The sequence below is a fragment of the Aquarana catesbeiana genome, linkage group LG02 (assembly GCF_042186555.1).
Source record: "Aquarana catesbeiana isolate 2022-GZ linkage group LG02, ASM4218655v1, whole genome shotgun sequence".
Classification (NCBI taxonomy): Eukaryota; Metazoa; Chordata; class Amphibia; order Anura; family Ranidae; genus Aquarana; species Aquarana catesbeiana.
Window position 1 is genome coordinate 516,538,422 of NC_133325.1, and position 15,776 is coordinate 516,554,197.

The 15,776-nt window shown below is 46.7% G+C and overlaps 1 protein-coding gene across 1 annotated transcript in view; it reads right to left on the reverse strand.

Annotated features, from left to right (window-relative positions):
- The window catches only part of MAPKAPK2 (MAPK activated protein kinase 2), a 97,042-nt gene that overhangs the window by 37,929 nt on the left and 43,337 nt on the right, over nucleotides 1-15,776 (reverse strand). The window contains exon 2 of the mRNA XM_073615788.1: nucleotides 14,108-14,247. Within this exon, the coding sequence (XP_073471889.1) occupies nucleotides 14,108-14,247 (140 nt within the window). The remainder of the gene's footprint in view (nucleotides 1-14,107; nucleotides 14,248-15,776) is intronic.

A 15,776-nucleotide genomic window follows, 5' to 3' on the forward strand; every position in this document is an offset into this window, starting at 1 on the left:
TATATATATATATATATATATATATATATATATATATATATATATATATAATATTTGAGCTTCACGATTCTGGCCAAAATCCAAAATCTTTTGCTTAGAATAAAGATCATGATTCTCTCACGATTCTTGCGGCGTAACATCTTTCATATTCTACAAAAAAATTTAAAAAAAAAAAAAAAAAAAAAAAAGGGGTAATTTTATTTTATTTTTTTTTTTAATTGCATTTGAAAGACCGCTGTGCAAACACAGTGTAACATAAAATATTGCAACAATTGCCATTTTATTCTCTAGGGTCTCTGAAAAAAAAAAAAAAAAAAAAAAAAAAAAAAAAAAAAACACACTTACCGGTAACATCCTTTTCCAGGAATCTTTCAGGACAGCACCATAGAGAGACACCGGCTCCTCCCCTCTTAGGAAACACCGCCTTCCAATTCAATATTTAAATCTCATCATCCCACCGGCCCCTCAGTTCAAGAGTTCCTCCGGCCAGCTGGGGAGACACAAGAATACGTCATACAAATCTTTATCTTACCTGACGCTCTCATGCGATGAGTTCTTATAGATAACCAATAACTTGGGTGGGTACCAGTGCTGTCCTGAAAGATTCCTGGAAAAGGATGTTACCGGTAAGTAACTCCGTTTTTCCCCATTCATCTTTCAGGACAGCAACATAGAGAGGAGGGACTACTGCCTGCAGAACTTTACGCCCAAAAGCTTGGTCTTTGGCTGACAGCAGGTCCAATCTATAGTGCTTCACAAACGTAAAAAAACTGGACCACGTTGCTGCTCTACAGATCTGCTCCAGAGAAGCACCAGCCCACTCTGCTTAAGAAGTCGCCACTGCGCTGGTGGAATGTGCTTTAATACCCTCCGGGGGCTCCAACCCCCCAATTACATAAGCCTGGCTAATGGCCAACCCTAACCATCTGGCTATTGATCGTTTAGAGGCTTTGGACCCTTTACTAGCCCCTGAAAATAACACAAAAAAAAAAAAAAAAAAAAAAAAAAAAAAAAAAGAGAATCAGATTTCCTAAACTGTTTTATACTAAGTACAGAAGGACGCACCTTATAACGTCCAGTTTGTGGAAAATATGCTCCTGTTCCCTCACAGGATTCGAACAGAACGTAAGTAAAATAATTTCTTGCCCTCTATGAAAACTAGAGGCCACTTTTGGCAAAAAGGCCGGATCCGCTTTAAAAATCAAACGGTCTGGGAAAACCTGAAAAAAAGGTGCCCTAATAGAAAGGGCTTTGAGTTCACTCACTCTCCTTGCTGTGGTGATCGCCACCAAAAACACCGTTCTGAGGGTGATCAACCTCAAAGTACAGGATTCCAATGGCTCAAAAGGATCCCCTGTAAGAGTCTGCAGAACTAAAGAAAGATCCCGCACTTGGAATGGGGAAGTTCTAACTGGCCTCTGTCTGCCTAAGGCTCTGAAAAACCTAGCTACCCAAGGATCTATAGCTAGCGGCTTTTCCAGGAACACGCTTAGTGCCGACACCTGTCCTTTCAAGGTGCAAAAGGGCTAGTCCTTTGTCCGCTCCTGCTTGCAGAAACTCTAATACTGCTACAGAACTTCGTACATCGAAGGAGCTTTCTGTGCACCAACCATTAAAGCGTTTCCACACCTTTAAGTAGATGGCTTGCGTTTCTCTTTTCCTCCAATTTAGGAGAGTTGTCACTAACCGATCCGAGAAACCTTTGCCCTTCAGCAATTCTTCCTCAGTAGCCACGCTGCGAGGTTCCATCACTCCACCTGAGGGCAACAGATTGGACCCTGAGCAAGAAGATCCTCCTGGATAGGCAGAATCCAGGGAGGTTCCACCGTCAGACCCTTCAAGATGGAGAACCATGGCCTCCTTGGCCAGTGTGGTGCGATCAGAATGAGGGTTGTGTCTTCCGACCAAAATTTTCTCAGAACTGCTGGAATCAGTACAGGAGGGGGGGAAGGCATACCACTTTGAGAAATGCCAGCTCTGAGCTAGTGCATCCACCCCGGCTGCTCCGTCCCATCTGTTTAGGGAAAAGAACAGACGAGCTTTTGTATTCGCCTTCGAGGCGAAAAGGTCCACAGAAGGAACCCCCCACTTCCGAGCGATCATCTCGAAGATGTCCTGGTTCAAGACCCAGTCGCCTTCCTTCAGCATTTTTCTGCTGAGAAAATCTGCTACTTGGTTTTATTCCCCTTTCAAATGTATTGCCGAAAGAGAGAGAATGCTCCCTTCGGCCCACTTGAGGATGGATTCTGCTAGAACCCACAAGGATCTGCTCCTGGTACCCCCTTGCCTGTTGATGTAGGCCACTGCTGATGAGTTGTCTGAACGGACCCTCACATGCTGTCCCAGGAGTTCTTTCTGAAAAGCTCTGAGAGCCAGCTCTATTGCTCTCAGTTCCCTCCAGTTCGAGGACTTCTTTGCGTCTTCTCTCCCCCAGGTGCCTTGTATCATCCTGGAATCCAGGTGTGCTCCCCAACTTGTGCCGCTCGCATCGGTCGTAACCGTCCTGGAAACTGGAAGAACCCACTCCAGGTCCTGTGAGAGATTGGACCCTTTCCTCCACCACCAGAGGGACCTCTTGACCTGACTCGGCACAGATATAAAGGAGTCCAGGGGCCCTGGACTGTGGTCCCAGACACTCAGGATAAACAGTTGTAGAGGGCAAAAGTGCAGCCCTGCCCACTGAACTGCCGGAAGCGTGGAAGTCAGTAAGCCTAATGCTGACATCGCTTTTCTTACTGAGATCTGATGGCTGCCCTGGAGCAGTAACATTGCTGTCCACCTTCTGGATCTTTTCTACTGGAAGGAACACTTTTTGTCGAATCCAATACATAGCCCAGGAAGGTGACCTTTTGGGATGGAACCAAACTGGATTTTTCCAGGTTCAAGAGCCACCCCAAATTTTCTAAGCTGTCTCTTGCTACCTGAAGATCCTGGGACAACTGTTCCGGGGAAGGGGCAAACAGAAGTAGATCGTCTAGGTATGCGACTACAGAGATGCCTTTGAGCCGCAAGAAAGCCAGGACCTCCACCATCACCTTGGTGAAGATGCAGGGGGAAGAGGATAGTCCAAAAGGGGGGTGCTTTGAACTGTAGATGAAACGTTCCTTCCCCGGTTTTTACCGCTAATCTGAGAAACCTCTGGTAACTTTCTGCAATTGGAATGTGCAGATAAGCGTCCTTCAAGTCTATTGACGCCATGAAGCAATTCGGAGGAAGAAGTGCCTTCACCGAATAGATAGAATCCATCCGGAACTTCCTGTAGGTAATTGAGACATTCAGAGGCTTCAGGTTCATGATAAGCCTGAATTTTCCCCAAGGCTTGTGGACCACAAAGATGTGGGAGTAAAAGCCTCTGCCTGTCTCCTCTACAGGAACCCTCACCACCACCTCTTGTTCCTCCAACTCCTGTAGGGAGGATAGAAGAGCTGATGATTTTTCTGCACACTTTGGCAGCTCGTGACAAGAAGTCTGTGCTGAAGAGGTTCCGAGAACTCTAGCTGGTAACCTCTTCTTATGATCCCTAACACAAACTGGTTGGAGGTGATCATCTCCCACTGTGGAAGGAAGGCCCCCAATCTTCCTCCCACCGTGGTTACCCCATCATTGGGTTTTCTTGGGCTGTTCAGGAGGGCGAAAAATCGCCCCTCCCCGCCCTTTTGCCCCCAAGCCTTTTTCTGCCGCTCTGCTTTTGGGGCTTCAAATTTTCTCTGAGGGCGAGACTTTCTTTTAGCCTGCTCCCCAAACTTCTTTTTAATGGGAAAGGCCTTTTTCTTATCGGCTGTCCGATCCAAAACGGCCTCTAACCCTGGACCAAACAAAAGATCCCCTGTCAGTGGAATTCCACAGAGTTTAACTTTAGACGCGCTGTCTCCTTGCCACATCTTAAGCCATAAGGCCCTTCGAGCTGAATTAGTGAGGGCTGAAGACCTTGCGGACATGCGCACCGATTCAGCAGAAGCGTCCGCAATATATGCTACATCCTTAAGTAGCATGGGGAAGGAAGACAAAATAGTTTCTTTTGGTGTTCCTGCCTCGATGTGTGCTTTAATTTGAGTAAGCCAATATTCCATGTTGCGGGCCACTACTGTGACCGCCATTGCAGGCTTAAGGTTTCCCTGCGATGAATCCCAGGACTTCAAGAGAGAGTCCATCCTTCTGTCCATAGGGTCTGCAAGAACCCCCATGTCCTCGAAGGCCAGATCCGTGTGCTTGGAAACCTAAGAAAAGGCAGCATCCAGTCTAGGGGTTTTATTCCAGACTAGAGACTCCCCCTCTGCAAAAGGAAACCTTTGCTTCAAAGCCCTTGAAAAGAAAGGCTTCCTCTCAGGATCTTTCCATTCATTCTTTATGGCCTCGACCAAGACATCATGGACTGGGAAATCCTTCCTTTTTTGTTCCATAAGACCTTTGTACATCTGGTCATGGAGCGATAACACCTTTTCTTCCTGAATTCCCAAAGTGGTGTGGATATCCCCCAAGAGCTCCTCCACTTTGTCCAGGGAAAGCTTATAGCGAGAGGTTTTTGTGGATTCCCCATCCACCTCCCCCGCATCCGATTCCCTTTGGGAATCTGAAGCGGTGCCGTCTGGCTCCTCCTCAATTTCCACTCTGGAGCCCCCTGGTCTCTCTCCACTAACAGAGGGAGTATCCACTGGGCTAGGTGCAACACTCTGCTGCACTGGTAAAGGAATGCTCTGGGCTTGCGGCAACTGGAAGCTAGAAAAGATGCTTTAAAGGACTGAAAGGTGCTAGAAAGCTCTTTGACGGATGCAGCAAGATCTGTACCCTGTTCTGCTGCCTGTTCCCTGACTAATCCATCAATGCACTCCTTGCAAAGTGCCTTGGTCCGGGATTCCCCCATGCTAACTATACAAGAGGGGCATTTTTTCTTTGAACCATGAGGCGACTTGCTTTTCTCTGTGGCTTTCTGAAAAAGAAAGAGAGAGTCGCCATAAATGCCCAATCCCACCAGTGCTTCACAGAGGACAGAGGACCACCAGGAGTGCCCCCCCCCCAGGACCAACCAACCACCACCAGGGTCCCAGACACATTCCCCTTCCCCCCGACCACCAGTGAGGGGAGAACACCCGTGATTAGGTAAGGGAACACTCGGGATTAGGTAAGGGAACACCACCCCAGGGTTCCACTTACCTTAGCATGGCTGGTGCTATTGTCTCCTGGAGCAGTTCGAGAGACCTCTGCCTCCGACATGTCCGCTGAGGATGGTGATCGATCGTTCCCCCGACAGCTGACTCTACAGCAAAGCAAAGGGGTCGCACCAGCCGAACGCTCGGTCCGTTTTCTTTCCCCGCGTCCGGAACCAGAAGACGCAGAATCGTCGGAAGTGCCCGCCCTAGCCGGAACTAACGTCGCCCGTCATCCGACCCGGCCATAGAGCTTCATATGCTGGAAAGCATCAGACACTTCCCACAGCGCCCCCCTGGGCAGAAGATTGCGGACCTCCTCAGCTGTCTTCTTTCCCCAAGAGAAGCTGAGGCGCGCCAAACACAGTTTTAAAACAGGTTAGCGTGGCTTCCCCAGCCTTTACCTGACTGAAAGAAAATGGTAGGGGGAAAGAGATAGAGAGACCCGACTCCCCCTCTTCCTCAAAGGTTTTTTGGCTTCAGCCTCCCTGACTGATCAGCCACGGCTCCCAAGTAGTGTCTCCCCACCGGAGGAAATACCTGAACTGAGGGGCCGGTGGGATGATGAGATTTAAATATTGAATTGGAAGGCGGTGTTTCCTAAGAGGGGAGGAGCCGGTGTCTCTCTATGGTGCTGTCCTGAAAGATGAATGGGGAAAATTTATATAATGGAGGACAGAGGAGCCTCTTAAAAGAAGAAGATACAGGTCTGTGAGAGCCAGAAATCTTGCTTGTTTGTAGGTGACCAAAAACGGATTTTTAAAACAGCTTACCTGTAAAATCCTTTTCTTGGAGTACATCACGGGACACCAAGCACCATAATAATGACTATGTGGGTTATACGCTTACCTTTAGGTGACTGGACACTGGCAACCAATAGTAAGACGGTTCCTCCTATATAACCCCTCCTATACAGGAAGTGCCTCAGTTTTTTCGCCAGTGTCTTGAAGGTGATGGTCATGGCTGTTGAAGCTCTTCAGTTTCTTCAAAAGAATGTCCCACTGAGGACATTATAATCTGATCCATTCGGATGGCTTACTAAGCTAAAGTGGATGGTACCCGAACCTCGGTTCAAGAACGAGGTATTGCTTGTAATGTGTCCTATATAGGCCTATACAGGAAGTGCCTCAGTTTTGTAGCAAGCAATGACGATCCCAGAAAGAGGGGAGGGACCTTTGTGTCCTGTGATGTACTCGAAGAACAGGATTTTACAGGTAGGCTGTTTTAAAAATCCGTTTTTCTTGATCATACATCACGGGACACAGAGCACCATAATAATGACTATGTGGGATGTCCTAAAGCAATGCATCTGAGGGGGGGGATAACACATTATCCCTAAGCCCAACGGGCCTGAGATTATAAAGCAGCCTGCAACACGCTGTGGCCAAAAACAGTCTAATTTTGAGATCTCACATCCACCTGGTAAAACCTGGTGAACGTATGAACTGAAGACCAAACGGCTGCTTTGCAAACCTGAGCCATAGACATACTGCCCATGATGCACTAACCCCTCTAGTGGAGTGTGCTCATAAATCCCGGAGTGGAACCCTGCGCTTTAATCCATACGCCTGGACAATAGTCTGGCGAATCCACCTGGATATAGATGAACTTGTTGCCGACTGTCCTCTTTTAAGAGCCTCAGGCAAGGCAAAAAAACAAACAGTCAGTCTTCTGAAAGGGAGCTGACATTTCCAAGTAAACCTTTATTGCTCTCACCACATCTAGTGAGTGAAGCGACCTTTCCTCCCTAGTTTTAGGGTTTGGAAAAAAGGAAGGTAAAATGATATCCTGATTCAAATGAAATTTGGAAACTACCTTCGGTAGAAAATCTGGACGAGGACGCATGACCACTCTGTTCTGATGAAGAACCATAAAAGGTTCCTTGCAAGAAAGGGCGGCCAATACTGACACCCTTCTAGCTAATATTATAGCCACTAGGAAAACTAATTTCCTGGTCAATAGGACAAAAGGAATATGCCTAATAGGGTCAAAGGGCTGACTCTGTAAGGCTGAAAGTACCAAATTTAGGTCCCAAGGACATAAAGGTGGTTTAAACAGTGGCCTCAGGTGCGTTACTCCCTTGACAAAGGTTCACACCAAAGAATGGGATGCAATTGGTCTCTGGAAAAAAAAACGATAAGGCCGAAATTTGTCCCTAAAGCGAGCTGCAAGTCCACTCTTGTTTGGAGAAAGGTGAGAACTCTTCCAATCGTATACCTACGAGGGTTCCATTTCCTTTTCACACACCAAGAAATGTATGACTTCCATACTCTGTAATAGATCGCTCTAGAAACTGACTTTCTAGCGTTTATCAAAGTGGACAAGACTGAACCCATTATACCACAGTCTTTCAATAGTCTGGTCTCAATAGCCAGGCCATCAAATTCAGCAACCGTAAAGAAGGATGGAATATGGGCCCTTGAGACAACAGGTCTGTGCGGCAAAGAAGGACCAAGAGGTCCCCTACTGCCAATTTCACAATCTCTGAGTACCATGATCTCCTGGGCCACGCTGGGGCCACTAAGATCACCGGCTTCCATTCCTCCCGTATTCTGCGTAGTAAGTGCGGCAGAATCTGGATCGGAAGAAAGGCATATATCAGAGAATACTGATCCCAAGGAACCACTAACGCGTCTATCCCGACAGCAAGCGGATCCTTGGTCCTGGATGCAAACCTGTCCAGATTGGCATTGAATCTGGATGCCAGCAGATCCACATCTGGGGTCCCCCAGTATTGGCAGATCTGTAGAAAAACCTTGTGATGCAGGGACCATTCCCCTGGTAACAATTTCTGGCGACTCAGGAAATCCGCCTGCCAATTGTCCACCCCCGGGATAAACACTGCCGACAGAAACGGCACATGTTTTTCTGCCCAGGTTAGTATATGATTTACTTCTCCTTGGGCTGCCCGACTCCTGGTACCTCCCTCGTGGTTGATATATGCCACGACTGTGGAGTTGTCGGACTGAACTCTGACAGGAAAACCCCGCAATCTGGAAGTCCAGAATCGCAGGGCCAGACGAGCTGCCCGGATCTCCAATAGACTGATAGGCAGAGTCCTTTCTGTCTGGGACCACACTCCCTGAACAGATGCTTCCTCTAGAACTGCTCCCCAGCCGAGAAGACTGGCGTCCGTGGTTACCACTTTCCAGGCCACTGGTGGGAAAGACTTCCCTCTTCTTAAGTTGCTGGTTCTTAACCATCAAGAGAGGTTCCATAGAACCTGTGGAGATAGAACCATAGGTTGATCCAAGGTTTGCGCAGACTTGTCCCAGGCTTTCAGGATACTGTTCTGGAACACTCTGGAGTGGAACTGTGCATATGGTACTGCGCTGAAAGAGGACACCATCTTGCCCAATAACCTCATGCACAGCCGAACAGAAGGTGTTGGTTCTTTTTTCACCTTCTGTACAAGTTCCACTATGGAGGCGACCTTTAAGGGCGGAAGAAACACTCTCTTGGGCGGTGTCCAAGACCAGACCCAGATACACCAAGGCTTGGGTCGGACAAAGAGTTGACTTGTCCAAATTTAGTACCCAACCTAGGCGTTGCAAGACCCGTACTGTTCTTGACACGTTTAGAACTAGTATAGGGCGAGAGCATTCCCTTAGAAGTAGATCGTCCAGATATCCTATTATGGAGACTCCTTGAGATCTTAGGGAAGCCAACACTGGGGCCAGAATCTTTGTGAAGACCCTGGGGGCCGTGGCTAGACCGAAAGGCAGTGCCACAAACTGGAAATGACTGCCCTCTACAGCGAAGCCTAAGAACCTTTGGTGTGGACTGGAGATCGGCACATGAAGGTACGCATCCTTGATATCTATGGATGCTAAATAGTCTCCCTTTCTCAGGGACCTTATTACTGAATGAACCGACTCCATGTGGAAAGATCGGACGTCTACAAAGAAGTTAAAAGCCTTGAGGTCCAAAATGGGCCTTACTTCCCCATTTGGTTTCGGCACGGTGAATAGGTTTGAGTAAAACCCCTTTAATCTTTCCCCGTGCGGGACCTTTACAATTACTCCCTGCATCAGCAGATGGTGTAAAGCTAGGAATAGGCATCTTCTTTTCTCTGGGACCCTTGAGCGTAGAAAGCGGTTCGGGGGAACCTCCCGGAACTCTATTCTGTAACCGTTTTTTACAGTGGAAATGACCCATCTGTCTTGAACCAGTTCTTCCCAGGCCTCCCCAAACAGCCGAAGCCTGCCCCCCACCCGTGAGAGCGGGGGCACCTCTTCACAAGGTAGACTTGGAGTTGGGCTTGCGTGGCTTTTGGGTCCTGGGTTTTTTCTGACCCTGTGGTCTTTTAAACCCAGACGGCTGAGGCCGTCGATACCGCTTAGGGGAAGAGGCACCAGGCCCTGGGGGGATTAGGAATTTTATAAGAGGGCTGCTTCCCCTTCTTTTTAATAGGAAGTAGAGCGCCCTTTCCTCCAGAGATCTTTTGGATATATTTATCCAGATCTTCGCCAAACAGGCGGTCTCCATGAAATGGAAAAGCAGCAAGTAGCCTTTTACATGGCGTTTCAGCAGACCAGTTCTTTAGCCACAATACTCGGCGCATATGAACTGATAGCAACGCAAAATGAGACATCTGTTAGATTGAGTCTTTTAAAGCGTCTACCGCAAAACACAAGGCATGAGGGATCTCCGATAGCTCCTCAGCAGATTCTTCTTGGCAAGGTATGTTCTTTACTATCCTCTTAAAGCGATCCTTTAGGGATTGACAAATCCCAATAGCTGCAATAGCAGGCTGAACTGCTGCACTGGCAACCAAGAAGGAGGCCTTTAATAAGGACTCTAGCTTTTTATCAGCTGGATCCTTGAAAACCTGGGCATCATCTACTGGACAGGTTAAATTTTTATTCACAGAAGATATGGCAGCGTCTACCAAAGGTGTGCTCTATTTCTTCCTAAACTTCTCCTCCATAGGGTATAAAACAGAAAACATTTTGGGAGGTAAGTACCGTATTTATCGGCGTATAACACGCACTTTTTTCCCCTTAAAATCAGGGGGAAATCGTGGGTGCGTGTTATACACCGATCCCCGCTATTTTGTGATCTATCGGAGCGATCGCCGCCGACATTCACATAGCGTGTATTTTTAAAAAATGCGCGGCGGAGTTCGGAGGGACTCGGCGGCGCTCGTTCAGCTGAACGAGCGCCGAGAACGCAGTGACTGGGCGGAGCCGAGATACATATAGCCGAGGGTTCTCGGCGCCATTCACAGTCCCGCCCAGTCCCGCCATTGGACCTGTGTTATGTCCATCATAGGGACTGGGCGTGACTGTGAACGGCGCCGAGAAGAGCCGAGAACCCTCGGCTATGTGTATCTCGGCTCCGCCCAGTCACTGTATTCTCGGCGGCGCTCGTTCAGCTGAACGAGTGCCGCCAAGTCCCTCCGAACTCCGCGACGCCATATTTAAAAATACAAACTAAACTTGTGTATGTCGGCGGCGATCATAAAATGTACACTGGGGACAAGGCTGCACTGACCACTGGGGACAAGGCTGCACTGGGACAAAGCTGCACTGACAATTCTGCACTGGGGCAAAGCTGCACTGGACACTGGGGCAAGGCTGCACTGACAAGGCTGCAGATGGACACGTTAACGCTGCATTGATGGGAATTTGAATGTAAGTTTTTTTTCCTTAAACTTCCCTCCTAAAAGTTTTTTCCTTAAAATTCCCTCCTAAACTTGGGGTGCGTGTTATACGCTGATAAATACGGTATATCCTGTCAGGATGCTCCCAGTCCGCATAAATCACCTGCTCCAGTAACGGATGCAAGGGAAAAGCTTGGGAAATTTGTTTAGGTCGCAAAGATCCCAGAGTAGAACAGGAGAGTGCAGACTCCTGAACCGGGGGTAACAAACCCAATTCGTACCATCTCCATCAGAGATTGGATAAACAATTTCTGGGAATGGGAGGCTGAAATTGGCTCTTCAGAGCCAGAGTCCTCAGCCGAGGAATCTTCAGCCTCTCCTACCTCTTGGTCCTTTATGACCACCTCCTCCGGATCCTCTGCCCATTCTGGTTTCAGGTCACCTGGACCCATCTGGCTATAAGAGTCCTGGAGCTCTAGTGACTCTCCACTTGGCCCAGGCTCAGGGGAGGGAGATCTATTACGCTTCCTTCCCCCCTGTGTTACAGAGGCAATCATGCCAGCTATTTTGCCTTCAAGGCCTGCTAAGGCAGATGCCAAATCATCCTTTGTAACATAAGCTGAGGCAGGTACATTGGTAGTGGCCACTATGCCTGACAAGTGCAATGGCTCAGCCAGGTCAGAAGCTGCAGCTCCTTCAGTAGAGACTGAGGCTGCATCAGCATGGGGTTGGTCTCCTGTTTTTTACGGAGGGACTCTTACCCCTGGGCTTGCCTTGTTCCCTGTTCCTCGTTTTCTGGAAGACATTGCTTACACATGAGAAATAACCAAGGAGTACTCCCCACAAACTACAACCAGTCTTTAACCTGTCACCGTTGTGTCCAAGATACAAAATGAGTGTAGCGCTATAAAAATATGAAGAAGTCCAATGCAATAAACATTAAACTGACAGTTCCAAATAGAGCTGACAAAGGGGGATCTTCCTAAGGAAAATCTTCAGGGGCTAGACACTTCAAATTCATACATCATCTGGGAGTGGAAACATACACAGCACCACCAAAAGTGAAGAGGCTTACCGGATGGAATGGACCCGCCAGGGCATACGCCGAAAGGGGTCAGAAAGGCTTAGGTGGTGAGTGTCTGCAGACGGTCCGGAGGAACGATGAGGTGCCTCTCACGTTGCTGTATCAACCAAACCGATGCCGGAACCAAAGGATGTGGAACAACCAACACATGGATTAGGTCCCTCAGAGCGGTGTTGGAAACCAAATGGTAACGGTGACAAATAGAAAAAGAAAGGAAGGGCCAAATAGTGTAAATCCTTATAAAACTGAAAATTTATTTAAAATGGGTATACACTCACATGCAAATCCATAAAAACAGCGCTGTGATAAAAGTGGCGACAGTGGGGTCCTACCGTTGTGTCCAAGACCACCAGACTCACATGCCCACCATTCGTCCATGCGCACGCCAGAAGCTCCATGCCTACAAGTCCTAGCATGGAAGCGAGCGAGCGCATCAGCGGCCGGTGACCCGCATCCGCCGTCCCGACGCACGCAGCGCTGTGGCGTGGACACTCGCCGGCGGTGGACACGCGGCGTGCATGCACACTCGCACGCCAAATTTAAAAAATGCGCGCCGACCGGCCCTCTGTAACCCCGGATGCAGGATCAACGCTTACTTACTGGCAGTTTTACAAAAAAAGGGGAAATATACACACACACACACACACACACACACACACACATATCCCCAAAGGGGAGTACTCATCCCAAGCAGCAGGGCCTGTCTTGCCAGGCCCAATCTTCCCCCATCACGGCGGGTAGGGCCTCTAAGGACCTTCAGGGACCGGGTCCCCCATACATTGGGGTCCACACCCCTGGACCTGTAAAGCACCCTTTGTGGTTTCCTTGGGCAAGGTTGACCAGGAATACCAATTTTAACAAGGGTCCAGCGCCTATATAGGACACATTACAAGCAATACCTCGTTCTTGAACCGAGGTTCGGGTACCATCCACTTTAGCTTAGTAAGCCATCCGAATGGATCAGATTATAACGTCCTCAGTGGGACATTCTTTTGAAGAAACTGAAGAGCTTCAACAGCCATGACCATCACCTTCAAGACACTGGCGAAAAAACTGAGGCACTTCCTGTATAGGAGGGGTTATATAGGAGGAACCGTCTTACTATTGGTTGCCAGTGTCCAATCACCTAAAGGTAAGCGTATAACCCACATAGTCATTATTATGGTGCTCTGTGTCCTGTGATGTACGATAAAGAAATACTTATTTTCCACCATAATTTGCAAATAAATTCTTTCAAAAATCCGACGATGTGATTGTCTGGATTTGTTTCTACATTTTACTTCCCTCATGTACACACCAAGTTCATTCCTTTGATCTAAAAAGGACAATGTTACAATGTTTATAATTAGCTCTGTGGCTGAGGAATGTTGCCATACTTGGCAACAGCCCATTTTTTTTTTTTTTGGACAACTGGTTGGCTTCAGCAGAGACTTCTCTGCAAAGAAAGAATCGAGAAAATGCTTTGTCAAGATCGGGAGGAGAAAAAGATCGCAATCTCAATTCTTAACAATTAACCGTGCAGCTCTATTAATAAATTATTTTTTCTTCTATTTTTACAAGTGATCACATAGCCTCTGTTCTCAGTTGCATAAGGTGCTTAGATAGCCGAGGGAGGAGAAACATCTGTACACTGCTCTTCCCAGTGAATGCTTTGTAAAGAGGAGTGTCAGAACAAGTCTTGCCCATTGGAGGACAGGCAGGCTGTTCTCCCAGCACAGCCAGAAAACTGACCACTCGGGAATAGATGAGCTCTCATGCTTTGTGGTCAGTATGAAATAGGAAAGCAGGGTAACAAGCAGGATCACCAGGTATTTCACACAAAGGAAGCAATACAAAGAGAACAGGATACATTTTAAAACAAATACATGGTACAACAGGCAACTTTCAGGAATATGAAATGTTAGGGGAACATTCTTTAATATATTCATGTAATCTAGACATATACTTGCCAAACAACAAAGAATGAGGACGCATCAATACATTACTACGGGACAAAGTAGTGAAATAGAAGCCAGCCATAGTAAACACAGTATGCAGAACTGAACCAATCATATGACACACCCAGAAGTGTGTCTGATGCCGAAAATTCTTAACTTAACTTAGCTGAGCTATTCAGGAAAGTTCAGATCAGTAGTAAATGCCATAGGACAAGTAATACTGCTTTTTTTATGCAGGAAGCACCTTTTAAGCTTTAATTTTTGGACTAGATCTTTAGTAAGGTCATAGGGTTTCTAAATGTTAGCAATATTAGTACTTTGATAAAAGCAGACTCACCACTCCATAATAATAAGCAGGCACTTTCGGGACTGGTAAAGATTTTCATAGACATCAATTATCTTTACAATGTGTGAGCACTGCGATGCTCTCCAATGCAACTCGACCTCTCTACGTGCTTTTGCACAGTCCTGCAGCATCTAACATAAAGAAAGAAATATATATTATTATTAGTTTGCCAGACAAAAATTGAATTGCATTTTCAAATATAACTATGAGCAAAAAGGTTTACTCTCCGTTTTCTACGGTGGCAGAATCAGAGTTGGAGAAGACCAGCTACCCTTCAAATGTTTCCAGTGTCCCTCATTTGAGTAAAATCAAGTGCAGAAAATGCCATCTCCACACAAGCACTTAGTGAAATACACCAAGTTCTATTTTACCAAGCGCAAAAAAAAAAAAAAAAAAAAAAAAAAAAAAAAAAAAAAGCCCCACACAGAATTTCAATAAAGATGACAATTCTCTTGGAATAGTCAAATCAAATAAGATTTTGGTATGGTCACTTTGTTTTTCACCTATTTTGTGTTATACAAGACATATACAGACAGGGAGAGGGGGGAGAAGTGACGAGACCGATAACTCAAGCTGGGAGGCTGGGGGATATTTCTTCATCCACCTTCGCCATCTCCATCCTCATTTAGCTAAATAAAAAAATAAACATAAAACCACACACACACACACACACACACACACACACACACACACTTCTATGGCCAGCTTAAAGCAGTTGTATGTCCGCAAGAAAAAAAACAAAACACCTGTAAGGCAAAGGCATAATAGTGAGCTAGTATGCACCACATACTAGTTCAGTATGAAATACCTTAGAATGAAGCGCCGACATCGCCTCCCAGTCACCGCTGAGGGAGCTGACATGTTCCCTCTGCGTTTCTTCCGGGTTCGTGGCTCCGGCACTGTGAGTGGCCGGAGCCGAACGACATCACTCCCATATATGTGCGTGGGATTCCTCTTTCCGGCAAGGAGCTCTGATTTTCCAGCAGCATCTGCCAGACCTTAAAAGCACATGCACCGCTGATGTCAGAGGCTGCATGTAAGGTGAATATCTCCTAAACTGTACAGGTTTAGGAGAGGTTCATTTTACCTACAGGTAAGTCTCATTTTAGATCAGATGGACCTCGCGCTATGGATGGGTGTTAATGTGAATAATACAGTGAAAAATTAATTATAAAGAAAGAATAAGCTGCTCCCCTTAAAGTATAGCAATGCCAACTTAAATATCAGTGACAGTGGTAGGGGCTAGTGCATTAACAAATGAAAAGTATGATTTTAGCATATACAACCAGGTATAAATAAAGTGTTCTGTGAAAAAGAATATTACATTCCATATACAGCAATAAACATAAGTGAATATATTTAAAAGTCCATGAGTTCTTCTGTGATGAGCTTCCAAAACTTGCCACCATCACCATAAACGGACACGAGAAGTTTTTTGTTTTTTTTCCTTACACAACCTTTTCATATTAACGGGTTATTTCTCTCACACAGCATATGCATAAATTGCAACTACACCCCAAAATACATTCTGCTACTCCTCCTGAGTATGGCAATACCAAATGTGTGAGACATTTACACAGCCTGCCCACATACAGAGGCCCAACACTGAAGTAGCACCTTCAGGCGTTCTACAAGCATCAATTGCACATCTCATTTCTCA